The sequence below is a fragment of the Mixophyes fleayi genome, chromosome 4 (assembly GCF_038048845.1).
Source record: "Mixophyes fleayi isolate aMixFle1 chromosome 4, aMixFle1.hap1, whole genome shotgun sequence".
Lineage (NCBI taxonomy): Eukaryota > Metazoa > Chordata > Amphibia > Anura > Limnodynastidae > Mixophyes > Mixophyes fleayi.
Genome location: NC_134405.1, coordinates 60364991 through 60383076, shown reverse-complemented (window position 1 = coordinate 60383076; position 18086 = coordinate 60364991). Strand labels below are relative to the sequence as shown.

Below are 18086 nucleotides of genomic sequence, written 5' to 3'. Positions count from 1 at the left end.
CTGTGAGATCGCTGAGGCACCCCAGGGAGCCTAGGCGCACAGATTGGGAACCACTGGCTTAAACAAAGAAATGCCAGCCTCACACTGGGACCAGATTAAATGGAATTTATTGGTGTTCAGAAATCTTCTTTCTAGAGAAAGCAGGTGTCCGAAATGAGACAGAGGGACTCCCTGACTGTGATCACTGTTTGTAGCTAAGTATATACTATTTAATCACTTAATTGTTGTTGTTTTTATTGCTAAAAGTTATTTATAGCCAGTTAATAAATCACTGATAATATTTGAACATATATTCCACTGGGAACAGTGTCCCTTACCTGTATGTGATTGATTGAATATAGTGTGATCATTTGTCTGTAAATACATCAAAATCTATTGTTTCACTTCTAATCAATACTTGTTCATGCAAACGGCAGTCTTTCCTTTAGTTATCTATCACTGCCTTCAATGTAAAACATTCACTCACCTAGGGCCTGATTCATTAAGGAAAGTTAAGTAAAAAAAATTGAGTAAATAGTTTCCTGGACAAAATCATGTTACAATGCAAGAGGTGCAAATTAGTTTTCTATTTTGCACATAAGTTAAATACTGCCTGTTTTTTTCATGTAGCACATAAATATCAACTTTAAATTTCAGTGTACAAATAAGCTGTCAAGTATTTTTTGTGCTACATTAAAAAACAGTCAGTATTTAACTTGTACATTGTAATATGGTTTTGTCCAGAAGACTAGTATTTACTCATTTTTTTTTACTTAACTTTCCTTAATGAATAAGGCCCCCTAGACATTGGCAATTCAGCAATCTCAGTAGGATCAAAGCAGATTTCAGCATGGTAAATGCGCTCTTGCAATCACACCTAACTCCTGGGTATCATGCAAAACAAACTGCAGCAACATATCCCGTAATGGTCAGTGCCCAACCTTGATAAGTCATTTACATACTAGGGGCCTTATGCTGAGTTAGGAGCAAAGCAAAAAATAGGAATTTATTGACTCCAGGACAAACCATGCTACAATGCAAGGGAAGCAGACTAACTTTATTTTTTTGCAAACAAGGAAAAAAATACTGTCTGTTTTTCTTGTAGCACACAAATACTTGATAGCTTTATTTTTACACTGAAATTTAAAGTTGATCTAGAACTTACTCTATCCGAACTATAAATCTGTCCCCACATTTTAAATTTACTTCCCCCTCCAATGCAACATGGTTTTGCTAAAGTGCAAATTTGCTCCTTTTTTTGCTTTGTTCCTAACTCAGCATCAGGCCCCAGGTCTGCTTTTTTGCTATCTTCTCCATGCAAACATTTAAGGATGGGAACATTTATATAAAAATAATTAATAATAATAAAATAAATTGCTTTAGGTTTAGTGCCTTAGAACACTATATTAATCACATATATAAAACACAGGTCCAATTTCAGTAACCACCCAGTTTGTTATTCTTTGGCAACTGTGACGGCATAAGATACCTCATATGTGTATAATTTAAATATATAATGACATTATTATAAAATGATACATGATACATGCAATACTGCTGCCTCAGTTTCTATGATGGCAATTTGCATATACTCCAGAATGTCATGAAGAGTAATCAGAGGAATTGCAATTAATTTCAAAGTCCCTCTTTGCCATCACAATGAACTTTATCCCCAAAACAACATTTCCACTGCATTTCAGCCCTGCCACAAAAGGACCAGCTGACAAGTCAGTGATTCTCTCGTCAATACAGATAAGAGTGTTGACGAGGACAAGGCTGAAGATCAAGCTGTCATGCTAATTGAGTTAGAATAACAGACTGGAAGCTTTAAAAAGAGGGTGGTTCTTGAAATCATTGTTCTTCCTCTATTAACCATGGTTATCTGCAAGGAAACACGTGCAGTCATCATTCCTTTGCACCAAAAGGGCTTCACAGGCAAGGATGTTGCTGTTAGTAAGATTGCACCTAAATCAACCATTTATCGGATCATTAAGAACTTCATGGAGAGAGGTTCAATAGTTGTGAATAAGGCTTCAGGGCGCCCAAGAACGTCCAACAAGCGCCAGGAACGTGTCCTAAAGTTGATTCAGCTGCGGGATCGGGGCACCACCAGTGCAGAGCTTGCTCAGGAATGGCCGCAGGAAAGTGTGAATGCATCTGAACGCACAGTGAGGAGAAGACTTTTAGAGAATGGCCTGGTGTCGAGACGGCCAGCAAAGAAGCCACTTCTCTCCAGGAAAAACATCAGGGACAGACTCATATTCCCCTTTCAGATTGTTTGGGGCATCTGGAAAAAAATGCTTGTCTGGGGAAGGAAAGGTGAGCGCTACCATCAGTCCTGTGTCATGCCAACAGTAAAACATCCTGAGGAGGATGACCCACAGAGAGAGGATTTGGTCAGACTGAGTATGACATTTTACATTCCAATAGCAATTCAACATTGCTCAGATAAACTTTATCCAACTATTTGGTATGTTTGCATTCACAGTGTGCATTGAGATTATCTATACAGACTTCACCATATGGCCACTTTATGATGTCTCTACACACAGATTGAAAGCTGACAAACAACAGGAACTCTTTTCTCCTATTTGTGCTGAACATTATGAACCTTATTTAACATGGTGTTAATTTAGCGCCAATTATATTTCCATATGTATATATATATATATATATATATATATATATATATATATATATAGATATAGACAGATCCCCTGCCTTCTCCAACAACATTATTACTGTTAATATAGCAGTGTCAAATTATGCTTTCAATTACCAGCTGTACTCTGTATTAAAAAGGAATGCTAATTACAAATATAGCAATATAGGTTAAGCTGTCCGCCTCATGCCAAAGCCTTCCCTTTCTGGCCGGTCCTACACTTATCCTAAACAATCTGTATTTCAACATGACCATTGCTATGTTTTTGCTACTGGTTAGAGACTTACCTGCATACAGCTTTTAAATACAAATACTCTCCAAATTATAGCAGCTCTATTAGGACCAAGAACCCCCTCCTTGTACCACTCTAGGGAATTGCCTCTGTAAAATGGGCATGTGACTATATTTGGGTTTAGGATCACGCAATACATTTATTTTAACTTTTTCTTTTTTTGCCCCCTAAAATATTGTTCGTTTCAGGATTGTCTTTATTGTATGTCTTTTTATGCATTTGAATGTGTTTTTCTCATTAGCGGTCTTACTAATGCTATAATTCTCTTGTCATTGAACCAGTTGACTTTTCCTCCAAGGTGCAGTTTAAAATCCACAATCTTACCATAACTCCTCTATGATGCTGAAGCTTGCTATAACTCTTCACTAAGGATGAGCACAACACTTTGATAGATGTCAGTTTCTACATCTTGAATTGTTTTGCTGTTGTCAGCAGGGCCTAATTATCTGATAGGCTGACTAGGCTGCAGCCTAGGGCGCAAAACTTTTTTTGGGGGTGCGCCCTCCCCATCATATTTTCACCATTGGTAGCTCTTGTTCATGCATCCCTTTTGCTTTACAGTTAATGAAAATTAAATGAGTAACAAAGATTGCTGGCAATCCTTTTAAAAAGCCAAGTAGAGCCGAGTTTGGAAAGCACAGGAAACAAATATTGGTGAGGTGGGTGTGAAGAAAACCAGATTTTAAATTAAGGACAAGTTCATTTTTACCTACCGCATATTAGCCTGGTATGGAGGGTGTGGGGTCGCTATGAGTGTATTAGCCTAGGGCAGCCTTAACCCTTAATCAGGCCCTGGTTGTCAGTGAAGGCTGTACTGAAATAAAAACAGAACTCTAAAACATGACGCTTTAAACGCCAATTTATTCTATGTGTTTTTTTAGGTTCAAATTTGAAGAAATGTACTTATTACAGCTTTTTGAGATACTATTACAACATATTTAAGGTTTAAAAGGTTGTATTGTGAATCTGTTCAGTGAAAACATATAGGCCCAAAACTATAGGTCCAATTCTGCCAATTATGTATCAAATAAATAGATTTGCAGGGAACAGGAAAACATGGAAAAGTTATTGCCCTGCGATTTCACAAAGGGGCTCATGCCGAGGTGGATGTTTATGCCAAAAAAAAAAAAAGCAGCTTATAAAAATAGTGTATTTACACCCATATGCCGAGTGTACCATCTCAAGAGAAGTCCAGGGGGTATATTTACTAATCTGTGGGTTTGATAAAGTGGAGATGTTGCCTATAGCAACCAATCAGATTCTAGCTGTCATTTATTTAGTACATTCTACAAAATGACAGCTAGAATCTGATTGGTTGCTATAGGCAACAACTTCACTTTTTCAAACACACAGTTTAGTAAATATACCCCCAGCTCTGTACCAGTCGCATATGTGCCAGGTTTATGTCAGGTATACACCAGCATACACCTACACCCAACTAAGTCATAAGCACAAGAAAAATGTATTACTTTTGTTTTGATATTGAAAAACACATTTGCTATTAGGCTTGATTTAACTAATAAAACACCTCTATAACACAGCAGATATAACCTCTCCAAGTGTAAGGAAGAGCAAGTACAAAGACTGCACACGGATGTAGGCGTACGCCTTTTGTTGTTGGCATGAACTGTACTAATTTGTGGATTTTACTCTAAGCCAATGGGTGTGTTCCAAAATCATTAGCTGTGAAGATCATTTTACTGCAGATTATTGTGTATTTGTGGTGCATAATGTATTCGCTACATAAAATATAATATTGTTGACTGACCCACATAGTTGTATATATTGGTGGCTGCATATTACACTCTCTGAAAATAAACAGGTAAAGAGGTAAAATGTAAGTTTGTATGGCTATTTTTCTACTGTTTGATAATGTACCTTTAATAGTACTGGATGCAGTTGCAGGCTGGGGAGCAGGAGGGCATCTGCCCCTCCGGGCCAGACCCATAGTGGCCACCTTGGGCTGAGTCACTAGGCCACCTGTATTTTTTTCCCTTTAAAATAGGCTGCTGAGTCGAGTCTTGACCCCAGGCTGAATTTTTCCAGCCCTCACCTGACTGGATGTCTTACATCCCTAGGTAGCTGTTGGCCTTGTATATAATGGGGGACATTTAGGGGAATGGTGTAGAAAGTGTACTGTATTCCATAAAAAAACCAACCAGACCCTTGCATGTAGAACAGATTTCCTAAATGTCCCTCAATATATATGTAATGCCCTCTCTGGTGTAGTTGTTCACACCTCCCAGTGAGTGGCCGCCCCTAGGACAGCCTGGGAATGTTGCTTAGCAACATCAGACTGGTATAAGGGGATCAGAACCTGTGCAGAGAGAGTGTGAGCCAGGGACCAGGACAGAGAGGAGGAGGTCCTGGGACCCCCCCCATGTAATCTGGGGAGCTGGTCCATCGCCTGCTGCCACCAGGGGCCATAGTACAACATCACAGACAGAATACCAGTGACATGGGGCAGATTTCAGGGATGATTTACCTCAGAAAGTGACAGGATGATAGAAAGGAGAGACAGCAAACATTGAAGGGGTCGATAGATAATACCCCCGCAGAGGAAGGATGAGCGCTATTACCCCCGCAGAGGAAGGGTGAGCGCTATTACCCCCGCAGAGGAAGGGTGAGCACTATTACCCCCGCAGAGGAAGGGTGAGCGCTATTACCCCCGCAGAGGAAGGGTGAGCGCTATTACCCCCGCAGAGGAAGGGTGAGCGCTATTACCCCAGCAGAGGAAGGGTAAGCGCTATTACCTCCACAGAGGAAGGGTGAGCACTATTACCTCCGCAGAGGAAGGGTGAGCGCTATTACCCCCGCAGAGGAAGGGTGAGCGCTATTGCCTCCACAGAGAAAGGGTGAGCGCTATTACCTCCGCAGAGGAAGGGTGAGCGCTATTACCCCCGCAGAGGAAGGGTGAGCGCTATTACCCCCGCAGAGGAAGGGTGAGCGCTATTACCCCCGCAGAGGAAGGGTGAGCGCTATTACCCCAGCAGAGGAAGGGTGAGCGCTATTACCTCCGCAGAGGAAGGGTGAGCGCTATTACCTCCGCAGAGGAAGGGTGAGCGCTATTACCTCCGCAGAGGAAGGGTGAGCGCTATTACCCCCGCAGAGGAAGGGTGAGCACTATTACCCCTGCAGAGGAAGGGTGAGCGCTATTACCTCCGCAGAGGAAGGGTGAGCGCTATTACCTCCGCAGAGGAAGGGTGAGCGCTATTACCTCCGCAGAGGAAGGGTGAGCGCTATTACCTCCACAGAGGAAGGGTGAGCGCTATTACCTCCGCAGAGGAAGGGTGGGCGCTATTACCTCCGCAGAGGAAGGGTGGGCGCTATTACCTCCGCAGAGGAAGGGTGAGCGCTATTACCCCTGCAGAGGAAGGGTGAGCGCTATTGCCTCCACAGAGGAAGGGTGAGCACTATTACCTCCGCAGAGGAAGGGTGAGCGCTATTACCCCAGCAGAGGAAGGGTAAGCGCTATTACCTCCACAGAGGAAGGGTGAGCACTATTACCTCCACAGAGGAAGGGTGAGCGCTATTACCCCCGCAGAGGAAGGGTGAGCACTATTACCTCCGCAGAGGAAGGGTGAGCGCTATTACCTCCACAGAGGAAGGGTGAGCACTATTACCTCCGCAGAGGAAGGGTGAGCGCTATTACCTCCGCAGAGGAAGGGTGGGCCCTATTACCTCCGCAGAGGAAGGGTGAGCGCTATTACCTCCACAGAGGAAGGGTGAGCGCTATTACCCCCGCAGAGGAAGGGTGAGCACTATTGCCTCCACAGAGGAAGGGTGAGCGCTATTACCTCCGCAGAGGAAGGGTGAGCGCTATTACCTCCACAGAGGAAGGGTGAGCGCTATTACCCCCGCAGAGGAAGGGTGAGCACTATTGCCTCCACAGAGGAAGGGTGAGCGCTATTACCTCCACAGAGGAAGGGTGAGCGCTATTACCTCCGCAGAGGAAGGGTGAGCGCTATTACCCCCGCAGAGGAAGGGTGAGCGCTATTACCTCCGCAGAGGAAGGGTGAGCGCTATTACCCCCGCAGAGGAAGGGTGAGCGCTATTACCTCCGCAGAGGAAGGGTGAGCGCTATTACCTCCGCAGAGGAAGGGTGAGCGCTATTACCCCTGCAGAGGAAGGGTGAGCGCTATTGCCTCCGCAGAGGAAGGGTGAGCGCTATTACCTCCGCAGAGGAAGGGTGGGCGCTATTACCTCCACAAAGGAAGGGTGAGCGCTATTACCTCCGCAGAGGAAGGGTGAGCGCTATTACCCCCGCAGAGGAAGGGTGAGCGCTATTACCTCCGCAGAGGAAGGGTGAGCGCTATTACCTCCGCAGAGGAAGGGTGAGCGCTATTACCTCCGCAGAGGAAGGGTGGGCCCTATTACCTCCGCAGAGGAAGGGTGAGCGCTATTACCTCCACAGAGGAAGGGTGAGCGCTATTACCCCCGCAGAGGAAGGGTGAGCGCTATTACCCCCGCAGAGGAAGGGTGAGCGCTATTACCCCAGCAGAGGAAGGGTGAGCGCTATTACCTCCGCAGAGGAAGGGTGAGCGCTATTACCCCCGCAGAGGAAGGGTGAGCGCTATTACCCCCGCAGAGGAAGGGTGAGCGCTACTACCCCCGCAGAGGAAGGGTGAGCGCTATTACCCCCGCAGAGGAAGGGTGAGCGCTATTACCTCCGCAGAGGAAGGGTGAGCGCTATTAACCCCGCAGAGGTGGGGTGAGATATAATACTTTCGCAGTGGAGAGGTGAGAGAGATAATACCCCCAACAAAGGAGGGGTGAATGCTATTACCCACACAGAGGACGTGAGAGAGATATTACCCCGTCAGAGAAGGGGTGAGAGTACAACATCACTGACATAATACTAGTAATGGGACAGATTTCAGAGATATATAACCTCAGAAACTGACAGGATGATAGAATGGAGAGGGAGCAAACATTGAAGGGGTTGAGAGATATTACACTGCAGAGGAAGGGTGACATATAATACCCCCCACAGAGGAAGGGTGACATATAATACCCCCCACAGAGGACAGCAGAGAGAGCTATTACCCCTGCAGAGGAGGGGTGAGATATAATACCCCTACAAAGGACACTGCTGTCAGAGAGAGATGATGGTGAGCTAGAGAGCCGTCATTTTGGATGTGACTGCCCATTCATATTCTGTCCATGTAGCCATTAAGCACAGTGCAGTAGGAGACAGGAGATATATATAAGAACTGTACATATTTATTTTATCACTGCAACAGTTTAAGATTGTGCTGGAATGAAGGAGTGTAAATAAAGACTTTATTTTGCAATATAGAGATGATCTGGCACCCAAATTATTGAGACATTTGATTGCACCGCACCACAAGTTATATCACCTGTGTCCCAACATCTTCACAGAGACTGAGGAAAATAACCTGCATGTACGGGGACCCTCTGGTCATCTACATCCATGCCAGGAGCTAGCCAGGACTGAGAAGAAGGTGTACTGCCTAAATTGTGCACCTCAACACTACACACAGTGACAGGGGATTACATATATAACCCCTAATTGTCAATAAGCTAGTTTTACTATTGTATCCACTTGCAGCATCTTCCTCACACTGAGGTGAAGATTGAAAACCTCTGCATCTAGACTATTAATAATCTGTTTTAGCATACGGAACCCTAAAAAAGCTACAGAACTTACTGAGGTAGCCCGACCTGTCCATATCCCATCCTCCTCCAAAGCTGGGCTACAAAAGCAAGCAAAAAATTAAATAAAATACCAGCAGGAATTTGCCATTTAGGTCAGTTGAGAGGTGCTGTCATCTGCTTCTGTGGAAAGCTGGAGGAATTGAAAGCTTAGCGAAGTGAGACATAGAACTGTCTGTGCAGTGTGTGGTGAGGAGTCATCAGGGGTGGTACTAAGAATCTTCTAGAATGAAGCAGCGGTGCATTGTTCACATGCTATCAGCGGCAGAATATTTAGTGTCAAATGTCACCACACAAAGTTTAATTCATACATACAAATTTAGGACCACAAATAATTTTAATTTCCTCCATAATGCTTTTTTGCCTCCCTGACGCTTCTTGGAGGAACCTTGGGACTCCAAGGATCCCAGTTAGAGAAACACCAGTTTAATGTATATTACAAAATTAAATGACCAGTCTACTGACGGTGGATATGACCGCTTTTGAAAGTGTTGGTCCGTATGGATTCACAAGATAAACTCTGGCTGCTTTGACAGATAAAAGCAGGAAACACACAGGCAGATCTGGTTAAACAGTCGAATAGCAGAACAGCCTGATCTTTGATCCTGAATCACAGGGGAGCCGCACTCAGTGCGCTTGGTTGATGACTGTACACACCCATATACAGTTATTGTCTGATCTAATTTTATGTGCATGCAGTAAACAATACAAAATAAAAAACAATAGACATTAAAATGGTTATGGTATATGCCGTTTATTGCATATTGTCATCATATAAAAAATAAAATAACTGGCTAAAACAAAAAGATCTATTCTGCATTTATAATGATGATTTTCTCAAAAAGGAATATTGAACTTAATTGTTAAATATGATCAAATGCAACCAACAGTTTTGTGCTTGTAAAATATGATAACAGACCTGTAAACATCCCCCCATTAAGACACAACGGGGCAGATTCAATTAAGTCCCGTAGGAGCCTTCCAAAGATTAGGGTTAAAATCCACTTATTTTTCCCTGGCACCTTATAGAGATGTTAATCCATGTACCTTGATAGCACACATTACCCTTTCACGCTTAATTGAATCGGCCCCAATGTCACAATAAGCAATTCAATTACCCTATTTACAAAATGTACATACAGAACAAAAGTTTCAGCAGTGAGCTGGATTAGGCTCTGGACACAAGGCAGACAGTATCCCATAATCCATTTTTACATAGCAGTCAATGTAACATTCAAGTGTAGTGTATATCCCGTATGTATACTGCATACTGTATACTGAACCAGCATCCTAGCAAATATATTTAAATATATTAGTTATGGGAATAACAAAGTAGGAATGCCATTTTGCCTGTTTCTTGGTTACCAATCCAAAATATTAATATTAATAGCAAGGGTCTGTGTAGAAGGTCAAAGAAATAACATATTATTAGTTAATAGAACACAATCCCTAAATTACTGGCAAAAAAGAAAGCAGCACTGTGTATTTGGCTTACTCCAATGGTGACTCCCAACTTTGGTAGATGTCACATCAGAATTATTGGTTTCAAATTGATATGATTAAAAATGTTGCCTGCCTTAGGAATGGGACTGGGGGCATTATTAGGGCTCCTGTGATTTTGAAATGAAAAAAAATAAAATAAAATAAAATCGGGATTTCCCTGTGACCTGCACTTTGCAGGTGTCATAACCCCCTCCCCTCCCTTCCTCCATGCAGACTTCATTTTGGGTTCCAAATGAAACAAACCAGTTATAGGAGTGTATCATTAGTTCTCCTGTTAGCTAGGGCCCATCAGAAGCCTTCATTATGGATAGGAAATGCTGAATTTGTGAAACTATGGTACTTATTTTACATCCTCATTGAGATTCTAACTATAATGCCAATATCAGAAAGCACAGTATCTTCCCAATTAATTTCATCAATTTTCACATAAGACAGAAGCTCCACCTACATGTGTCATACGATTGATTTTGAAAGTGTTCTGAGATGAAACACACAAAGGATAATATTACACAAGCAACTTTTTTGGTTTTGATTTTTTTTTTTAAACAGTACAAAAATCTGTCCCTATACAGTAAAAAAATTCACACGGTATTAAAAAATGACAATACAGCGTATTGCATAAAGCAGGTATAGAGCCACAGGTTTCCAAAATCTGGTTTATACAGAAAGCTATAAAATGAGACAAAATGATAGTAAAGGTTTTATAGGTGATAAAAGGAGACCGAGATATTTACAACCCACGAAGATGGGGAATCCACAGGTAAAGGTGCCTGTAATGAGAGTCCGATAACTTGAACGCCAAGTAAAGTGCACTACATCAGCTCTGTCTCTCAGGTTCTGGTTTGGTTTTCAGTTCATACAGAGCTACTTAAGACAGAAACAGAATGTACAAAACGACTTTTGTCATCCACAGGCGTTTCATGTGTGGTCCATATTAATTTTTCACAGGTGGTTTCAATGCCTGAAATATTAACAGTATTAATAATTAAAGATAGACACCGTATCTGATAGCATGAGGAATACTACATTTCAAACAGGCTGGAACAAACTGCTAAATGAGCATGAAATATATATGTATAATGTAATGTATGTGTGCTGTGTTGAAGTGCAGGGTGGAATGAACCACTGATTGAGGATAGAGTACTATTTAGGACATAAAAAAATGATGTCCTAAACAAACTATACTTTTATGAGAGATGCTCACTGACCCCCGTGAAGTGGTTTTGGACCTGTATTAGCTTTGTGTTTTGGTTATGGATCTGTATTTTTTTTTAGAAAAATTGCTAAAATCACATAATTTTGCTCTTTTTTTTTTTTGATCCTACATTATTATTAACCTCAATAACACTAATTTCAAGTCATTTGCAGTCAACTTTGACCACCTTACAGGTCACAATAATATTTTCATACACTTTCGGACAAATACTGCAGCGATCTGGCTGGATGGTAAGCGACAGAGCAATGACACAAACACACGGCAGTTCCTACCACATCTAGGACACATTGGCACACAGCAGTGACAGAAAAGAAAAGTCAGAAGAAAAGCATGCAAGGCCTAGTATTTGTATTTCAGCAATGACATTTAGCAATGGAGCTCTTCTCATTGCAGTCAAATTGTACGCTGTTATATAGGTTACACACAAAGTCAGAAGAAAAGCCTGCCAGCACTAGTATTTGTATTTTTCTGCAATGAGAATTAGCAATCGAGCTCTCCTGAATGTCACTGTAGACTTTGTTGAACACTGCTACCCCCTCCTCTTTCTATTCTATCTATTTGGCTGACCAACTGCTCTACACAGTGTGCTACCCCTTCTGTGTCTCTCTTTCAAATGGCGATAGATCGCCGTGGAGGGCGTTATTTATAGATTTCAAAACTCGTGAGATCCGACGACGTAACGATGACACTTTGCCTCGTTCTCAATTCCGAAAAAGCGCGAAAGTACTGAGCATCTCTAATTTTTATGTTACGTGAGTGATGTAAGGAGTCGGTAAGGCAAGCAACATGAAGATTCAGTATAAGAAGAGGCATCCAATGATACTGTCCTCAGTCCAGCAGCTATTAGAGGGTGCAGGTTGAGAATCCTTCCAATGATACGGATGTTACTTTTAATACATTTCCAAAATGTTTTGCTTTAGTCAGTTTGAGAACTACTGTAACTGCCCGGTATCCATCTCCTCATAAGAAGAGGTGTTATCTAAAAGAGCAAGGACTGCTAACTATGAATAAATAGTAAGGTCACCAGAGGATTTAAAGGGGATGGAAGACTAGTTAAGGTTGAAATGTGGTTTGCACCTCTTGTATTGCAACCGGGTTTGTCCAGGTGCAAATTTGTACCCCTTAGATGGATTTGCTCCCAACTCCAAATAATGCCCAGAGCGCATTGAAGCAAACAAGAGTGAGCCAGGTAACACAATCTTACATACCTTTGTTGGGGGATTGGGAGGCGCTGGTTTGTTGGCAGGTACTTGGGGTGGAGGATTGGGAGGCATGGGTTTAGTGGAGGGTACTGGGGGCGGAGCAGTAGATGGCCTCTGTAATGCCTAAAACAAAGCAATGACATTACCAAACCATTTTCTATACTGTATTACATAGTCACTCACACATCTGAAGCTCAGTATTTTTTTTTTCTTACCGGGGATTTTTTATCGAGTTCAATTGATGTTGTGGTCTGTTAACAAAAGAAAACAAAAAGAAATAAATATGTATAGAGAACACAGTAAGAGTAAATCTTAACGGTTTCTCTTCAGTCAGCCTCCGCAACCCAGCACAGTCTACTCAGATACTACATTTACTATTTAATAGGACAACTAAACTGCAAATTAATTCAGTTTCATTCAATGCCCCCTCATCACCCAACATAAATGACCTAACACCACCCCCCCCTTTCAATCCTTTGTGTAGCATAACACCAGATGAACCTGGTCTCCTAACTAGGATTTCCCAGCAGAGCTTCTCATTCAAGCCCTGCACAATGGTTGGGGAAGCGGCAGTGGCTGGTCATTTAGGTCAGGGCGCCTGGAATAAAAACCAATTAATTTAGAGTACCGAGCGTGTCAGGACGCATGACTGAGTCACTGAATTGCAAATATGCTTAACAATAATTCTAGTATCATTTACAACAATATTTTCACGTACTCCAAACAAACACCCTGTGTCTTCTGTGACAAGACCATAAAGGTTGGGAACGGATTTAGATGGTTCTCTAACTCAAATTTGTGACCTTTCTCCCTTTACTTTACCATATTGGATAATATAAAACTGAAAAGTACTTTAAATCTATTAAACTAAAAGGCACTGTTATTTAATGGTGGGGTTGGGGAAAAGGACCCAGATAGTTTGTGCTCAAATACCTACTGCATGTTATGCAAATTTAATTTGGCAGCAAGTATTGTGCAAATATATGCACATCTTGAGCATCAATCGTGCACAAGTGCAGAGAACAGTCACCAATCCTTGTGTATGGAACAAGACTATGGGCCCAACATAAATTAGCCTTAGTGTATTTGTTCACCAGCTGGCTATTAAGGAACAATCCTTCATACAGTTGGAAAGTTGATAATACCCAATACTTTAATATCTAAAGATACAATTCCCAATACCTTATAATATCCCAATTTTTATAAAAGTCTCAATGCTAATGCATTTATTTGAACTCTTTTCTCTATTTTCTGCCTTCATACGTCCTTGTGAGTAAACCTGGCGATATTTCTATTTCCATTCCTAAGACGGAGATGGATGGCACAACAGGTATAGAATTTAATGTCAGGGTTGTCCTTACCACAGAGTATTGTGGGCCTCGGTATCCATCTCGGCTGGTAGGCTGTGTGAGAAGAGAAGAACTTAGTCAGGAGAAGCAGCTCAACACTTAAAAACCATCAGTGGATCTGTAGATCTCTTATAGGAAGAGAACTCCCCTTGAGAGTAGTTATATTCAGAGTTTGTCAATTTGCAGTATCAATATGAAAGTATTCAGGAATATATCTATTTATTAATTTAGTAAATAATGAACTATTATCTTATATCAGTTAATTAGCATTTTACACTTAGAGTACCATGAAGTTGTGTAGGTATGTAGAGAAACATAGTAAGTTACCCATTGTGGCTTTACTGAAAGGTCAACATCGTGATCTACTGTCTGTTGTCTATACTCACTGCACTTTAACAAAACACTGAATGGACACTGAACACAACTTGTTCTAGTTTTGGTTGGTCCAGTGTTTGGAAAAAGTTCAGTGAATACAAAGAAAACATTCACTATTCATGTCCACCTTCTGGTACCATACTGCTGGGCAGAGGACCATAGTGGATATACAATTGCCCATAGGAATGTGTTATAATACCAGTCACCAAATGAAGAGAGTAGAAGAAACTTACATTTGAAATCTGTGGCTTCTGATGTGGTGTCGGAGGTGTTGGCACTGAGTGCAACAGGTTCTTGGAAGTTTGCTGTACACGAAAGAAACATAGATGACATTATTTAAGCATAGTAGTTACTGCAGTGAATGTCTTTGGTGGCACCAAGTAAAATTAGTTTGCAACAACATGCACTTCCTCCGGCGGGCCCACTACGGTCTGTCACACTGTGTGCTAGGGAAAGGAGCTGTGTCCCGCCCTCACTCTATTCTTCAGACCATAGGATCTCCCCTGTCTTGTGCAGGGGAGTTTCACTTAAAATGCACGTGCTTGGCACACACATACTATTTTTATAAACTGCTCTTTAATGCTGCTTAAATAGGGTTTCTACATTCAGATGACCCCTTTATAGACCTCCGCACGACTTGCTGCAACTGGTACTGAATACATTGCTTCACGTTCTAGGTCCCTTTTGTCCTTGTGTATTCATATCATTAGGCAGAGTTGTCTATTTCTGTTGCAATGTTGAACAGCTCTCTGCAGTGGTTATAATGTTATCCAGGTAGCAGGTTTGTGTTGTACATGAAGGCAGCAAAATGAAATCACTACGCCTGATGATATAAATACGTGACTAAAAAACACAGAAAGGAGTTAAAAAGAAAAGGCAATGCATTTAGAAGAATCTGCAAGAAGGCATGTACAGGCAATACATCTAGGAGGTGGAAGGTTCCTATCGAGGTTTCCCTTGTTAAATACATGCTAACTGCAGGATTGCACCTCCTTCCCCCTATGTGAGAAAGCGCATTTTGAGGCACAGTTCTACCAATACACTAAACCAACAAAACTACAAATGCTATACATAAAATTAAAGGGTAATTACATATTTATATAATATTTGTAGTAAAACTCATATTTGCCCAAGAAATGTGTCTGGGTTTTGTTCTGTTATCGTGTTGGACCAGCCAGTGTTTGAATCCTGCCTGCAACAAGCAAACGCTTGCAGAGAAGGTAACACAGAATGAGATTCGTGGGCGGGCCAGAATGGCCTAAGACGGCAAAGCAGTGTGTGTTACCCAGGCCAACCCATGTAAACTATACTACTGCACAAGGGAACAGGCACTGTTGTATCTTCCAAACTAAAGCTCACACGTGTTATTGCTGTATTAGCAGATATGTATATTTGGGTCTAGTCAATTTCATGGAAATCGCTAGCTGGAAAACGAGCATGTTCTCTATAACAGCTCCTTTCCCCCCTTACTTTATGGGTGAGCAGTGCACTAATTTCAGTAATGAGCGGAGTGGATGTTACCATCAATGTACAGTACACCCTGGAATAAAGCGGCCTTTATCAAACCTGCATGTGTAGTATGCTGTAACATCAATGGAACCACCATGAACCTTATTTAAACCCTGAGGGTATCAACGGACTCCCTATCTGGGGATCACATTCTTGGCTGAATAAAATAGTTGACTTTTTAATTGCTGCCACAGAGTTGCACCTCTTACCTCTGGTGTTGAAATGTGAGAGCCAGACTTCTTCCGCCCCTGCTCAATGAATGATGGGTTTGTTGCACCAGTTACTGTGGCTGGAGAACCGCTGTAATACAACAGATTATGGTCAATCTAGACAGAAAGGTAAAAGTAATATAACCCCTCTTTCACCTTTGTCTAATCAATATCATGTCTCTAACTTATAACCTCCTATTCTCTCCCCATTCACCACTTTTAAGCTGGCGACTAGTATTTTAAAGTCATGTCTAAAGATGGGCATTGGTATGCCCAGTTCACCTAGCCAGTTACTAAAATGTACAGGGCAAGATTCAGTTCAGTGATGAGTCCATTGAGGAGGAAAAAGAGCGGAGATTCCCTACCGTAACGGCCGGTAAGGTGCACAGTCGCTGTGATGTCCGCCGGAACATCGCCGGCAATTGAATTCCCCCCAAAGTGCACCCATCACATTACCACCCACTTTTGCATCTATTATTTAAAGCTTTGTTATGTGTGGTTCCACCCCTTCATCGGTTATACACTTTTTTGGATCTCCCATCTTCTACATTATTGCCCCTCGTACCCCTTGCAGCGCATTGTCTTCTTGCGGAACACGAGCATCAGGATAAGTCCAGACACAAGAGCCAGGGCAATAAGTATCACCCCCACGATGATTCCAATATCTGCAATAACAGCAACAAGAATATATCAAGTCAGCAGGAGCATGTTGGGTTGTAACACATTTTGGGTATCCATTGTATGACAATGTTATTCCGCATCACGTTCCTGACTGCAGAAATATTATAACATTTAATAAATTTTATATTTACCAGCATATAAAAATGTAAATACAATACAATCCCACCTAATATAGCAAAGTGACTGGCTCAGTATCTTTGTACAGTGCAATAAGTACACTGTCACTGTCCCTGAACTGTGCCGTTAAATGACTGGGGTGATTTCCTGCGCTCCCCAGGTGTACATCTATTGACTTGGTAATAATAGCACATACAACATTATATACGTACTGGATGCTGAGGCAGAGTCACAGTTGGGGGGTGCCCATCCCTCCTGGCAACGGCACTGCAGCTCATGGTCACAAACCTGGAGAAGAACAAGGCAGTCAGGCAGTCTGTAATCTTAAGTGTTATACACACCAAATCTTAAGACTGTTACTATATCTCCCAACTTTTATAATCCAGTAATCGGGACATAGCGAGCATGCCGTGCCTGAAAGAGACATGGTCACTGCACAGTGGGGGCATGCCTAGCCCCCATATGCACTGCAATCTGCTCCTGTGGCATAAAACATGCCCTCAAAGGGCATGGCCACACCCCTTTTGCCACAATTCCAAGAATGCCAATTTTGGGAGTTATGTAAATGATATAACCACTTCTGGACAAAACAAGGTACTGGTGGCCGCCCCACATAGCAAACAGAGAGGATGTCTCATGTGGAACTTCCCCCATCCCACAATATCTGCTAATGGGAGCTGGACCATGCTGTATATGTGCAGGAAGAGTCAATCTGCCCAGTACTATTCATCTGAGCTGAATATAGTGCTGGACAGAATAAGTCCTACTGTTCGGACTTCTAAAAAACATAATACAGGAACCAATCCTGAAAACAGCAACTGCTATGGCTATTTTAGAAGTGTTCCTGTTTAAAAGACCATGTGTAATACCTCAAATCTGTGAATGTTTCAATACTGTACTGTGCTACGTAGTACGTCAGCACTATATCAATAAACCATACATACAATAAGCGCATGCATATCTGTGTATTTATCTTGATCTATAACAGATTATAACTCACTACAACTATCTGCAGCGCTGGAATAAAGATTTATCTCTGTAGCTTTAATTATTATTTGCAACCACCACATCCCCAAGTGTACATTGTGCTCTCACCCCATGCCCCGGGCAATTGGCAGAGCAGTCTGCTGATCGGAAGGCACTGTCAATACCGATACATTTCCCATTGTAACAGACCTGCAAGAGAAGGGGCAGAGACATCAGTCCATTCATTTAAAACATCTCATGGTTCGTAAATGAATCTTATTGGCTTCAAACAGGACATTGGGGCTATTGTTGAGATTGTAAAAAAAAAAAAAACCACAATAAAAAGTTTT

The 18086-nt window shown here is 42.0% G+C and overlaps 1 protein-coding gene across 1 annotated transcript in view; it reads right to left on the bottom strand.

The window, feature by feature from the left end:
- Nucleotides 1-9347: 9347 nt before the first annotated feature.
- Nucleotides 9348-18086, bottom strand: part of LOC142151488 (zinc metalloproteinase-disintegrin-like VLAIP-A) — a 53565-nt gene continuing 44826 nt past the window's right edge. The window contains exons 17-25 of the mRNA XM_075207192.1: nt 17866-17946; nt 16983-17058; nt 16538-16637; nt 15973-16063; nt 14488-14559; nt 13892-13933; nt 12746-12781; nt 12537-12653; nt 9348-11073 (exon numbers count right to left, since the gene is read on the bottom strand). Of these exons, the coding sequence (XP_075063293.1) occupies nt 11047-11073; nt 12537-12653; nt 12746-12781; nt 13892-13933; nt 14488-14559; nt 15973-16063; nt 16538-16637; nt 16983-17058; nt 17866-17946 (642 nt within the window). The 3' untranslated portion in view covers nt 9348-11046. The remainder of the gene's footprint in view (nt 11074-12536; nt 12654-12745; nt 12782-13891; nt 13934-14487; nt 14560-15972; nt 16064-16537; nt 16638-16982; nt 17059-17865; nt 17947-18086) is intronic.